This window comes from Festucalex cinctus, chromosome 13 (assembly GCF_051991245.1).
Source record: "Festucalex cinctus isolate MCC-2025b chromosome 13, RoL_Fcin_1.0, whole genome shotgun sequence".
NCBI lineage: Eukaryota > Metazoa > Chordata > Actinopteri > Syngnathiformes > Syngnathidae > Festucalex > Festucalex cinctus.
Window position 1 is genome coordinate 23,703,046 of NC_135423.1, and position 14,963 is coordinate 23,718,008.

At 44.5% G+C, this 14,963-nt stretch overlaps 1 protein-coding gene across 3 annotated transcripts in view; it reads left to right on the forward strand.

The window, feature by feature from the left end:
* fam131ab (family with sequence similarity 131 member Ab) overlaps window positions 1-14,963 on the forward strand; it is a 37,888-nt gene that overhangs the window by 16,519 nt on the left and 6,406 nt on the right. For all 3 annotated transcript variants that reach the window (XM_077541788.1, XM_077541791.1, XM_077541790.1), the window contains exons 2-3: window positions 4,526-4,619; window positions 4,921-5,103. In XM_077541788.1, the coding sequence (XP_077397914.1) occupies window positions 4,526-4,619; window positions 4,921-5,103 (277 nt within the window). The remainder of the gene's footprint in view (window positions 1-4,525; window positions 4,620-4,920; window positions 5,104-14,963) is intronic.

Genomic DNA, 14,963 nt, shown 5'->3' on the forward strand with positions numbered 1-14,963 from the left:
GCGAGTGAGAGAGAGGACTGTCTATTGAATTATGGTATTATTTATCATACTTGTTCTTAGAGGAATCCTGAATTCTAAATTGGTCAGTTAGTGCTTGAGGATAAGCAGTATTGAAAATGGACGCTATATTTCAAGATCCATATTCTACATTACATATAAAATTAAAATTGGGTAAAAATTAATGAATAAAAACACATGAATCAGATAAATTCTATAAAGCCTGAACCATGAAATATTAGAGAGAAAATTTTGATTCTTTGTGAATAATAATAATAATAATAATAATAATAATAATAATAATAATAATTTATTGGTCCTTTTGAATAAACATTTTTTTTGAAAATCAACTTCAACATATGACTTTTGTTTTGTGTCATATTTGATACATCCGGTCATAATGCTTTAACTTCGTACATTTATCAAAAATAGAATAATAAACAGACATATTAAACATATTAGTATTTCCTAAAATCAGAAATAACTTTTCCCACTATTAATAAGTATAGTTGTCTCTCCTTTCTCCTCTCTTCTCAATTGGGGCGCCGCGAACATGCAAGGTCACTAGAAAATCCATCAGCTAGGCAATACTGCCCTCTAATGGATTATCTGTAGAGTGCATGTGTCAGATCATATACATCAGGGTTTTAATGGGAAAAAAACCCATTATACTCATGAAATAGAGAGAGGCGGCACGGTGAATGACTGGTTAGCATGTCCGCATCCCAGTACTGAGGACTCGGGTTCGAGTCCAGGCTCCGGCCTTCCTGGGTGGAGTTTGCATGCTCTCCCTGTGCCTACGTGGGTCTTCTCCGGGTCCTCCGATCTCCTCCCACATTCCAAAGACATGCATGGTAGGTTAATTGGGCGCTCCGAATTGTCCCTAGGTGTGCTTGTGAGTGTGGATAGTTGTTCGTCTCTGTGTGCCCTGCAATTGGCTGGCAACCAGTTCAGGGTGTACCCCGCCTACTGCCCATAGCCAGCTGAGATAGGCTCCAGCACCCCCGCGACCCTTGTGAGGCGCAAGTGGCTCAGAAAATGGATGGATGAAATAGGCTTGTATTTAATATGATACGTTTAGCATTACAGGGTTAAATTCATCTGTTACCCTCAATGTGTCCATCCTCCCCATCTGACTGTTTTCTCTGGACAACAATCTGATTATCTGCAGATAGATGATGGAAAGCCGGAGTTTGTTTTGCTTTTCAAAAAGCAGCACATCTCCTCAGGGTACATGACACATCTCCTCAAGATTATCCTCTGTCTGATCTGTGAGCTCCGCTGTGGCACAAGAGTCTTATCAGATCTCCAGGCTGCCGTTGATACCGTCACAACCTTGGGGACCCCCCCCCCCCCCTCCCCCTTTCCCCCCTTCCTCTTATTCTTACAAGACCCCTGTGACGGACACTTTTGCTCTTGTTTGTTTGTCTGGTTGTTTGACTGATATGTTGTTGCAATTAGTGGAATTGACTGGAGAAGGTTGTGTTGAATGAGGTCACTTCTCTTATTTGTTACATAGCTTCTCTTGTCCATATTGAGTAATCACGTTGACAATACAACTAACCAAAATAACGGAAACATATTTTTTTTTCTTAGTTCCTCCACCATTTTATAAAAAAAAGTTGAGTTTACTTGAGTAGTGTATCTGTCTGTATGTATATAAATATTCATTGCAGAAGTATTATGTTACTGTGCGACAGTTCAGCTGTGCTCGGCCGTGTTCCTCAGTGTGCGGTGGGCCTAAAGGGCAGCACCTGAAGCTGTGTGTATTCATGTGTCTCAACACAATCTGGACCCGCTGAGATAAACATATCCAGCTCAAACCGTTGTGATCAGCCAAGTGTTTTGCCCCATATTGAGTATCAGTACAGTCAGCTCAGCTCTGCATGTGGTCTTTGGTGCCGATGTGCCTGGTCCTCACGGCGGTTACACCATAAGAAGTGACAGATGAATGATCTCGTCACCACCTGATACTCTCTTTGTGGGCTTTGAGAGTCCCATCTTTCGTCTGCCGGCTTGTTCCGGAAACCAACAATCTCTCCGGCTGTCAACTCAAAGAAGTGTACGTACATTTATTTATTTGGGGGGGGGGGGGGGGGGTATTTTTTTAAATTTTTTATTTTTTTTAACAGTAGCTCAAGTTTTATCCCATTGGAGAATGTGGCATACTCAGAAAGGCCGACCTGGTCTTTTGTCAAATTTGATTGAATGACCTACATTTATCTGGCACCGTTTTCTGTCATTCAAGATGAGAGATTGTGTTCAATCGTGGTGGGAAACTCGTGCAAACAGATTGTGGAGCACCAGGACCAATTGGTGGTTCTGTATCTTGATCAGAATGACAGGAATTTGAACCACCAAACTTACAATGACTGAACAACCCCTTCTTCTGAGCCATTACGCACTAAAAAGCTCTCTTGTGCACAACAAAACACGCCGTAATTTTTCACGAGCATCCCAGACCACCATAGCTGACATACTATTTTACAAAGAGAGAGCCAGAGATCCAGTACAAGAGCTGCATCATATGTTTTGCCAAGCTCTTTTTTTTTTAACATTGCCAGATATGTATTCGTAGCCTCCTGACTACCAGCAATTCAAATTTGTCCTCTGTAGTGGACCTTTCTAAACCTGAATATCTAACCTAGTGCATACGATTGAATTAACTCCTTTTGTGCTCTATAGAGGACATTCAGAACTTTCCAATGATACCAAATGTGTAGTGATGGGACTTTGCTAACTTTGTGTGCATCATAAAAGAAAATGGCTTCCCTCAGTGCAAACACTTTTTAGGGAAGAGGACAAGTAAGTGTATAACACTTTTTATTGAACAAATTTAGGCTTTAAATGTTGTTAGCATGTTTTCTATAAGACTCTTAAGAACACATTAAAGTATTGTTTGAATTATTTTAACTGTATTTGAGCCTATCATTTAAGTTTTTAAAAATGTCCTCTGTAGTGGACACATCATAACCTAAAAATAAAAACTTTTTTGTTTTCCAAAAATTTCTTTTGCAGTAGTTACTTCACAAAGATTGGGGAATATCAAAAATAAACAGGATTGGACAATTTTTTTTTTTTTTTTCCCTGGTAGTCAGGAGGATATAGAAATAGCACATTTCTTTCTTTCTTTCTTTCTTTCTTTCTTATTTTAAACAAAAAAGTATTAAACCATCATACAATTTAATTTGTCCTGTTCAACCATCCATGGTAAACCTTTTAAGACATTTTATTTGTCATATCATGTACTTTGTTGTGTTAGCAAAACCCTGTTACAGATATTCAGACACTTGAAAAATGTGTGAAAACTATTGCTAAGACCTAGAGCAGTGCAATTAATCAAAATTTTGTTACAATTTCAAGTACTACACTTCACAATTATAAAATTGGCATAATCGTAAACAAAAATAAATTATCATTAATACTAATTTTGAGTTGTTTAAATGTATATATCACACCTTTTTATTTTAAAGTTACTAATTTAATAAATCTTGTTTGGTCCAAAAGGAACTTGCATAATTATAGTGTTTCAAAGAAATGTATTTGTCTTACTATTTTTTTTATTGTCCTAATCGTGAGTTCAGTTATCAAATTAATCGTGATTAATATTTTATTCATAATCAAGCAGCCCTATGAAGTCCTTTACAAAAATAATGTAAAATGATACAGTTAATTAATTACAGTCGCAGGGTTGCAAGTAACAGTATTGCAAATCACTGCTAATGTTAGTTTCTGCTCAAGACTACATGCTAGCTATGTTACATGCTATGCTAATGTGATACAAGATCTTCGGGAAGACGAGTGTGTATCTTGGATCACTCCCAAACGAAGGTCGTGGGAAAGAAAACAACATTCGGAGAGTGAAAAGCTCCAGCACAACTTTATTATCTCGTCTCGCTCTCAAGTCTCAACAACACAACAACCGTCACAAATGCTTCACCCTCCTTTTCATGGATCCTTCCGCCAATCGCACTCACCGACGATAGCTTTGCCCCGCAAATCAGAAACAAAATAAATCCCCACAAATACATATCTCAATGTGAAAATAATCCCTCTACACTAATTTATCAGCAATAATCAGAGAGAGAGAGAGAGAGAGAGAGAGAGAGAGAGAGAGAGAGAGAGAGAGAGAGAGAGAGAGAGAGAGAGAGAGAGAGAGAGAGAGAATTTTAGGGGGTGCTCAAGTAACTATTTAGTAATCACTTTTACTACAGCCATAATCATTGTCTCACAACATTTACTGTATGATTTATTTACATGTCCAATGTTGCTGGATTTGGGGCAAAGATCATTTGAAATTTCGGTGGGGGCTGCAAATGTACTCCTATTTTGGAATGACCCTAATGTCTGTGGACCTGATTATGTTCACACCACACATTGTCCTCAAATGGAACAGACAAATTGTGAAACAGCGTTTCCTTCCGAGTCATCACAGGGAGCAGTCGGCTCTGTTACATTCTTTACACTGAGTTGAATGACTGACTCTACTACTCCCCTCTGAGTCACACTGTTTTTCTTATCCTTCCAGGTGAATGTTGATGACTCCATTGAAATGTTACCAAAATCAAGGCGAGCTTTGACCATTCAAGAGATTGCAGCATTGGCTCGATCTTCCCTGCATGGTGAGTTTGATGGAGCTTGCACCCAAACAGGCACACAGGGGCATGTCATCATTTTGCACTCTTAAAAACAGTTGGGTCAAAAATAACCCAAATTTGGCCAAAAAGGGACCAACCTACAACTCATTTCCTTCTGTTCACTGACGTTGGTCAGTTTACAAATTGTGCAACCACCATTTTAATTTGGTGGTTCTACTTCATCTTCACACATTGCTTTTACGTGTACTAATATTGAAGTCCCAACACAGCATTTTGATAACAAAGCAATGCTGTAATATAAACCCCTTATATGTTTGCCTCACAGGTATTTCCCAGGTCGTGAAGGACCATGTGACAAAGCCCACAGCCATGGCGCAGGGAAGAGTGGCCCACCTGATCGAGTGGAAGGGATGGTGTAAGCCAATGGAAGCGCCTGCAGCCCTGGAATCGGACTTTAATTCGTATTCCGATCTCACTGAGGGAGAGCAGGAGGCACGCTTTGCTGCTGGTAAGACCTTGTTTGTGGTTGTGCATTTTGCTATGCTCAGTGTTGACACAGTTATCTTGAAAAAGTAATGTAATTACTGATTATTTGATTTTAAAATTCACTTAGTTACTTTCCTGATTAGTTGATTTTTAAACTAGTGCAGTCAGGTGATTAAAAATCTTTATTTTGTTCATTTTTTTTTTTTGACAAGAACGGCCGGTAAGTGCTGCTTTGAACACCCCCTTTTTCTTTGATTATTTTTTATTTAGTTCCTATAAAGGATATCATTTATACATGTAAGGCAAGTTGTAAAATGTCTGAAGTCCTCTTGTATATGTTTAACAAATTTAAAAAATCATAAATCATGCTGTTTCTACTAAGTACTGTCTTGAATGTTCTCCAATTTCTATACTGTAAATATATAGGATCATATGCCAAGAAACATTTCTTGGGAGTAGTAATATGGCCGCCTTGCAGCTTCAAAAGTCTTGGCCTATCGGCTATCCAGGATGTGGAACGGCATCCGTATGGACGCCACAAGGAAAAGAAAAAGAATTTGTCTGGGTGTCAATTCCCACTAGTAGATTTTGAAACGTGTGGGCTCCTGCCTGCCGATTCACATATAGGACGGCCCACCGGGAACTGTCCTGCCCCTCCAGATGGCTAGTCCGGGCCTGCAGAAGACTGAGGTTTTCAAAAAGACCTCAATGGCACGCAACGGCATAGCTTTAGAACAGGTACTACTGTAGTATCCTAAGTTATGTATGAGTTCACCGGCAAGAAATGAAATGAAATCTGTCCCTAAAGACAGTGTTAATAGCATAATTACTATTGAAATCCCAGCGGGGATCATACCGGCACTTTCCATGGATGAGACTTCAAACTGTACCAGAGCAGATTACAGATCGTGACTGACTCTCCCGAATAAATCCATAAACACTAATCCATCATGCAAGCCTTTCAATGAACAGCATCTGCCATGTAAGCAAATGTGCAGTGCCCAAGCTTGCATTGTCCAGAGCTGCAGTCACTGATTTCATCATCAAAAACAGCAAAGAAAAAGGCTGTTAATTTCCCTCTGTTTACCTTTGTAATATTGTCATCAAAGTGCAACAAGTAGAACCAAAATAACAACAGCATCTATTATTACAATGTGTAATGTCAGACGTTATCAGTAAAACTAATTGACATTCATTCCATTAATTACTTTCCTCCTTTTATTTCCCCTTGCTTTACTACTAGCTGAATTCATTATCCCCAACCCCCCTTTCCACACACGGATGTCTCTTACAGCACTCTATTTATTTATCTCATCTTTTCATCCGGTTTTCACCTCGTCTCCAGCGCCAGCCGCTCGCTTGCTCCCCGCAATGCAGACTCTCAAGGTTAATTTGCTCAGTAAGGTTTTGCTCGTGGCGCGTGCCACCGTGACTGAGCGCTTTTTACAACTTTTTTTTTTCTTCTCCCCTCTTCCATCTTACAATTCACAAGGTTCCTCTTGTTTTCACTTGTGTTTTGTTTCCTTTTAAGCATGCAATTTATGGGAAATTGAATTTTTAACTGCTTGTGTATAAATAGTCGGGCTTGCCCAACTGTAAAGTGCAATAATGCAACCAAGTTCCTCTCCCATTCCAAAATCAAGCTTGTTAGGGTCATTGAGAACTGATTGAATGTTTACAGTTATAATAGTTCACCTAACTGTATGGTAGCATATATGCCCCCAATCATGCAGTAAAATGACTCAATGGGAAGTGTGTTCAACAAATATTTGGAAGCAGTTCATAATCAAGTCACGCAGATGCACATGAAACAAGGAGCTGCGGGACGCATCCTGTTATCTTGTCAGCAGTCCACTTGCAGCCGGGTGATGATGTCGCCGTGGGTGGCTGGACACGCTGCGCAAATGTCACTGAGCGTGTAGGTGCGTGTGCATGTTTGTGTGAATTGGATAACACGATTGAAGGAGTGTTTGTTGTAGGCGGACTGTCACGCCGCCACCAGAGTGGCGGGTCATGCTTTTATTTTCACAGTCAGGTTCCCGGTTTATTTTGAAAGTACTAACTCTCATCTCACCCCAGGTCACTTGCCCTTCCTGCAACCTCACTGATTACCGGTCCACGCCCATGATCACTACCACCTGTTCCCAATCAACCCGGACAGGCTGGTGTGAGATTGGCTCCCCCGGAGCGATACCCGGGAGACCAAGGACATTGTCAGGCATTTCTGACCGAATGCGACATACACTTTGAACTCTCGCCACAGGCATTCCCCACGGACCGTTCCCGCGTGGCCTTTATGATCTCCCACCTGACGGGACGAGCCAGAGACTGGGCCACCGCGGAATGGGCACGGCACTCCCCGACTTGCTCAACTGCAGCCGGGTTTAGCAGGGCACTTCGCCTCGTGTTCGATCCAACCAATATGGAGCGGGAGAAGACTCGAGAGCTTAGCAACCTCAGACAAGGCCGAGAATCGGTGAATGATTATGCAATCCGATTCCGAACTCTAGCGGCCAAGAGTGGCTGGAACGACACAGCCCTTTTTGACCACTTTTTGATGGGGCTCTCGACAGCCATGCAAGAACTCCTGCTGCCGGTGGACTTACCTGGCGATTTGGACTCTTTGATCTCGCTGGCCATCCGCACAGATCATCGAAGGCGAGATCTTTTGCAGACCAGCGGACATCATCGGGGACACGGCTCCGGATTCTTCCGGCATCCAGAAGCAAGAGGTCCTCCGCGAGGTGCACCTTCCCCGTCGTCCACCGCGGGAAGGCCCAGCGAGAGTGACGAAGAGCCGATGCAGCTGGACTGCGCCCGATTGTCCCACCACGAACGCCAGCGACGTCGTCAAGAAGGGCGATGCTACTACTGTGGAGAACAAGGCCATTTGGTGGTAGTTTGTCCTGCCAAGAGGGGCTCTCCGGTGAGTACCGAGACTCACAAACATGTCAAGAACCGGAAACTCACGCAAGTCAAGATTTCCTGCAATGACCTTTCCACAGACTTGTTAGCGCTCATCGATTCCGGAGCGGACGAGAGCCTCATGGATTGGGGTCTGGTGGAAAAATTGCAGGCAGGCACGGAGCCACTTACCACCCATATGAGGGCCAGGGCGCTCAATGGGAAAGACTTATTCCTTATCACGCATGTCACAGAGCCTCTTGAGATCCATATTGGACAGCACCGAGAACTTCTTCGCTTCCATGTCTTCCGTTCCCCATCACACACACTGGTCCTGGGTCATCCCTGGTTGCAGTTGCACAACTCCCGCATCGACTGGCGATCGGGGCGAGTCCTGGACTGGGGAGATGATTGTGAACACCATGGGGTGGAGCGGCCAGCGGCAGAGGCACCTCCCGCTGCCATCCGACAGGTGTCTCTCGTGAATGACCAGGATTACCCGGACCTGAACACCGTTCCCACCTGCTATCATCCTCTCAGGGAGGTGTTCAGCAAGACCAAGGCCATGTCACTTCCCCCACATCGATCCTATGACTGTGCGATCGAGTTGATTCCTGGATCTACCATCCCCAAGGGGAGATTGTACTCGGTTTCAGGTCCCGAACGCAAGGCCCTAAACGAGTACATAGACACTTCGTTGAAAGCCGGACTTATTCGGCCCTCATCATCGCCAGCTGGAGCCGTTTTTTTCTTTGTGGGCAAGAAGGATGGCTCATTACGCCCTTGCATTGACTACAGTCCCCTGAATGAAATCACAGTCAAGAATCGTTATCCTCTGCCCTTGATGTCTTCAGTATTCGACCAGCTCCAGCAAGCCAAGATATTCACCAAACTGGATCTCCGCAACGCCTATCATCTCGTCCGTATTCGTGCAGGGGATGAGTGGAAAACTGGCTTCAATACTCCCCGAGGCCACTACGAGTATTTAGTCATGCCATTTGGACTCACTAATGCGCCAGCGGTTTTCCAGGCCATGATTAATGATGTGCTCAAGGACTTCATTGACCAGTTCGTATATGTGTATCTTGACGACATATTGATCTACTCACCGGACTTGAAGACCCACCAGCACCATGTCACCCAGGTCCTGAAACGCTTGCTAGAACACAAGCTCTATGTAAAGGCTGAAAAGAGCCTTTTTCATGCGGATACCGTCTCATTTCTGGGATTCATCGTATCTCCGGGCAAAGTCGAGATGGAGCTGGAGAAGGTCAGCGCGGTCAGGGACTGGCCCACACCGGAATCCAGAAAAAAGGTGCAACAGTTCCTGGGCTTCGCCAACTTTTATCGACGCTTCATCCGCAACTTCAGCTCCATCGCTGCTCCACTCCATGCCTTGACCTCGCCACAGCAACGCTTTGTCTGGACTCCGGAAGCCGACGCCGCATTCAACAAACTCAAGAAACGTTTCACAGAGGCTCCGATACTCAGAGTGCCCGATCCTACCCGCCAGTTCGTGGTGGAGGTAGATGCCTCCAATCTGGGCGTCGGAGCCGTGCTATCCCAAAGGAGCCAGGAGGATGGAAAAGTGCATCCCTGCGCCATCTTGTCCCGGAAACTCTCAAAGGCCGAGCGCAACTATAGCGTAGGAGACCGAGAATTGCTGGCTGTCAAGGTCGCCTTGGAAGAGTGGAGGCACTGGCTGGAGGGCGCGGAACACCCCTTCATTATCTGGACAGACCACCGCAACCTGGAATACCTACGTCAAGCCAAGAGACTGAACCCACGACAGGCCAGGTGGTCGTTATTTTTTAACAGATTTTCGTTTTCTCTGACCTACAGACCCGGAAGCAAGAATGTTAAAGCAGACGCTCTTTCGCATATTCATGACCCGGAAACCACAGCAACTGAACCTGAAACCATCCTGCCTAGAGACTGCATTGTAGGAGCCATGTCCTGGCAGGTTGAAGAGGATGTCAAGGAGGCCCTCCAAGACACGATCGTTCCAAAGGAGTGTCCACCACGACGGCTCTACGTCCCGGAGGGTCTACGAGCACAGGTGATCGATTGGGCACACACCTCTCGTCTGTCTTGCCACCCAGGTACTCGCAGGACCCTGTTCGTCGTCGCCCGGAGATTCTGGTGGCCTTCAATGGAGACCTCGGTACAGGAATATGTAAAGGCCTGCCCAGTCTGTGCCCGAAATAAGGCTTCAAATCAACCTCGGATGGGTCTCCTTCAGCCACTGCCAATTCCCTCAAGACCCTGGGCTGAGATCTCAATGGACTTTGTCACTGGACTTCCCACATCACATGGTAAAACCACCATACTTACAGTCGTTGATCGCTTTTCAAAGATGGTCCGATTCATTCCATTGCCCAAGTTACCCTCCGCCAAGAAAACAGCAGAAATAATGATTGACCAGGTATTCAGAACCCATGGATTCCCGCGACACATTGTGTCCGACCGCGGGCCCCAGTTTGTTTCTCGTTTTTGGAAAGAGTTTTGCAGAGCCATAGGTGCCAAGGCAAACCTGACCTCAGGTTATCACCCAGAAGCCAATGGACAAGCAGAGAGGCTCAATCAACAGCTGGAGACCGGACTTCGTTGCTTGGTCTCCCAAAATCCGTCCACCTGGAGTAAAAACCTGGTTTGGGTTGAACTGGCTCATAACTCGTTACCCACCTCTGCCACAGGAATCACGCCGTTCAAATGTGTGCACGGTTACGACCGACCTTACTTCGCAGACCTGGAGGAGGAAGCCTCAGTTCCCTCGGTTCTCGCCATGGTCCGCCGGTGCCGCCGAATCTGGTCAGCAGCTCGACTGGCACTACAACGTCAAGGCGACAGGATGAAAAGAGCTGCTGACCGGAGGAGGAGGGCCGCACCTCAATATCAACCAGGTCAAAAGGTATGGCTATCGACGAAAAACCTTCACCTAAGAGTACCTTGTCCAAAGTTGGCCCCTAGATTCGTGGGGCTATTCCCGATCGCCAAGACAATAGGTCCAGCCGCCGTGCGCCTGCCTCGATCCCTCCGCACCCACCCTACCTTCCACGTGAGCCAGGTCAAGCCTGTTCAGGACAGTTCCCTGGTCCCGCCCGAGCCGCCCCCTCCGGAGATGGTGGAGGGGGGCCCAGTCTATAAGGTCAGAAAATTATTGGACGTCCGAAAGCGGGGCCGGGGACACAAATACCTTGTTGACTGGGAGGGTTACGGGCCTGAAGAAAGGCAGTGGGTGCCCGCCCGATTCATTGTAGACCCCTCCCTCATCGACAATTTTTATGATGAACATCCGGAGATTCCTGGGCCGTCAAGAGCCGGCCGTTGAGGGGGGGGGTACTGTCACGCCGCCACCAGAGTGGCGGGTCATGCTTTTATTTTCACAGTCAGGTTCCCGGTTTATTTTGAAAGTACTAACTCTCATCTCACCCCAGGTCACTTGCCCTTCCTGCAGCCTCACTGATTACCGGTCCACGCCCATGATCACTACCACCTGTTCCCAATCAACCCGGACATAAAAGCCACCTGAATTCTCCTCTCAGTGCCGAAGTGTCACATCTCAGTGCATGGAAGCGTCCTCACAGTCCTTGATCCACAGTCCTTGTTCGATGTCCTGTCCTGTCCTGTCCTGTCCTGTCCTGTCCTGTCCTGTCCTGTCCTGTCCTGTCCTGTCCTGCCTTGCCTTGTCTTGCGCCCTTTGTTTGCCCTTTGTTTGCCCCTTGTTTTCCTCCCTTGTGGAGCGCCTTTAGTTGTCCCTGTTTTTGAGTGCCCTTTTTGTATCTCCAGTTTGGAGCTCTTTTTGTTCAGCCTTTTTTCCCTCTTTGAGAGGTGTTTTGAGTTTCGAGCAATTAAAACTGCAGCCTTGTTGGCCAACTGTCACTCTGCGTCTGAGTCCTACCTCCTCGCGTCGTGTCACGGACTAAGAACTGAGTTTATTCGACACGCATTTTGCAGTTAATCCTGCACGTTTATGTAACAGAATGTACGTGATGACGACTGCATGACCGTGTGTGTTAGTGTGCGTTGGTCTGCCTCACTGGCCGTGCCAGAGAGCGAGTGCGAGAGAGCTAATCTGTGAAAGTACAAATGTGTGCTGCGTCTGCAGATTGGTGTGGCACCACTCTCGTCCAGCTTCTGGTGCACATTAGTGGAACAATGCGGAGAAAAGTGCATGTGGCTTTCCTATGTTTGAGGAGCATACTGTACATCCTCATTGGACACTTTAATACACGCACAGTACCAGAACTGTGCATATGGTCCTGCTTATGTAGCAAGATAAGTTGTTGTCATATTTCTTATTGAAATATGGTGACTGGCTCAGCTTCAGAAAACAGGTTAGCCATGATTGGTGGTTAGCTGAGCAACTGTGATGTCATGTTCAGTTGACAGCAGGTGGCAAAATGGCCGCTCCCTGAGCTAGATTAAAACAGGCGGGATTTTGTTGCTTAACTCCACAAATGCAATATTAATCAGAATGTCGTGTTTAGACTAGTGGGGGCACATACAACATATTATTCTAAAGCAATTTTTAGGTTGACTTCCCCTTTAAAATTGTCATTTTATTACCGATTATTCTTGTTTTTATTCTGAATATGGACATCTGCTCAGGGCAGGGTCGGATTTCTTCCAGTGGGATACAAGGCTATGTTTCACCCCAAAATGTTTTTTATTTTTTTATTTTTTTTTAATCCAAAACGGTTTGCCATATCACCCTTAACAGGTGCTAAAGTGTTAATTAAAAACGCAACAAAGTAACATAACTACACAGGGAGTCCTCCGGTTACGTCGTACGTGACCTACGTCGTTTTGACTTTACCGCGCCCGTGCCTCAGCCGTAGCACCTTCTTTTTTTTGTTAATTTCCCATAGTAATCACCCCATATTTGAAAGTTATTTAAAGTGTCCATTGAGCTGGTCGATATTTCCGTGTTTAGCTCTGCTTTGCTTAGCATGTTTAATAAAGTGGGACAATGTCCAAATGACCTCGCCCTTGCATCCTTCAATTTCTCTGGATGCGGCCCTTAAAGAAAAAGCGCTGACTTATGGCAACAGCAAAAGTCTTATTGATTTGCAGTTCATATTTTTGATTTTGAGTTTAGAACACAGTGAAACTAGTGCAATTGTTCATTTTAATTTGGTGCACTAATGGTATATGATATATACCCATCATGTATAGGTATGTTTTGAATTTGGGAAACACTACAAAGGGTTCGGTGGACGTAACATAGGAAACTTGTTGGGTTCAGTACCTCCAACACATTTAAGAACGACTGTCCTATATGAAGATACGATATTAAAAGATGAGTCTCCCAAAATCTTTGCCTTCTTTTTTCATAGGATGACATTGCCGCTGTAAATTTACTACATTCGAGTAATGCATGGGTGTCAAACTGCAGTCCTTGAGGGCCGCAGTCCTGCAGATTTTAGAGGATTCCCACTTTCAACACAGCTGATTCATATTTAAGCTCATCAGCAAGCTCTGCAGGACCCTGATAATTACCCTGATCATTGAATCAGGTGCGTTGGAGTAGAGCAACCTCGAAAACATGCAAGACTGGCCCTCGAGGACTGGATCTTGACACGTGGAGTAATGTTTTAACTTTTCTCATAGTATTATTAACTCATTCACTCCCAAAGACGTATTTATACGTTTTTTAGGTTTTTGTTTGCTAGAGTTTTTGTATGAAGGCTTTGATGCAGTTTCTGACCTGAAGTGGAAGCTTAAAGTGATGGTAGTTGTTAGAAAAAAAATAAAAATGAATGAAACAGATGAAGCACACTTTTTTTTTTTTTTTTGTAATAACTACTATCACTTTAAGTGACCACTTCAGGTCAGAAACTGCATCAAAGCCATCATACAAAAACTCTAGCAAACAAAAACCTAAAAAATGTATAAATACGTCTTTGGGAGTGAATGAGTTAAAAGGGAAGTCAACCCAATTTTTTTTTTGACAATATGTTCTATCCAGCCCCACTAGTCTAAATATGGTATTCCGGTTAATATTGCGTTAGTGGAATATGAGTTAAGCAGCAAAATCCAACCGTTTTTATCCATTTCAGAGGGCATCCATCTTGCCACTTGCTGTCAACTGAAGATGACATCAGAGTTGCTCAGGTCTCAGGTAACAACCCACCATAGCTCCGCTTCAGAAAACAGGTGAGCTGTGATTGGTCGTTGCCTGAGCAACAATGATGTCATGAGTCGACAGCAAGTGGCAAAATAGACTCCCCGAGATGGATTAAAACAGGTGGATTTAGCTTCATAACTCATATTCCATAAACCTAATACTAATCAGAATGTCATGTTCAGACTAGTGAGGCCACATAGAACATATTAATCTTATTGTCAAGAAATGTTGAAGGTTGTCTTCAATTTTAACTATCTTTTTTTATGCTGCTCTCATCATCTTCCACAGAGCCGCTCTGGCAGAATTTATTGGCTGCCACCCCGGACATTCCTATCCACTCTTATGACTGAAGTGCTTTTGAGTCTCCAAAAGTAAATTCTTGATCCAGTGTGCAGAAAGAAAGAAAGAAAGAAAAAAAAAAGAAAAGCACCATATGCTGGACCTGATGGTCTGAGTTCCCCCAAACGAACCTAATTATAACACCCCGGACACAAACGGTGTTTGCAACTAAAACGGTTTCTTAAAGTTATTTGAATTGCAGTAGAATACAAAGGAGAATGATAAAGACATAGCTGTGGACGTGAACTCAAGATACAAGTAGAAAGTTCTTTTTTGGAGTGGTGGTCTCTGTGGATGCAAGAGGAATGAGGGGAAAGGTGGAATACATCAGAAGCACTTTGTAAGAATGCAGAGTCTTAATTGAGAATCAAGGCAGCGGGCGGGTACATACTGACTAGGCAGAAGAAAAGAAATGAGGTTGTGCTGATTTATAGAGAGATGGGCTGATGTGTGGACGCAAGTAGAATTGCAGCAGACATGGCGGAGTGACAGGACGTGAAGTGACAGCA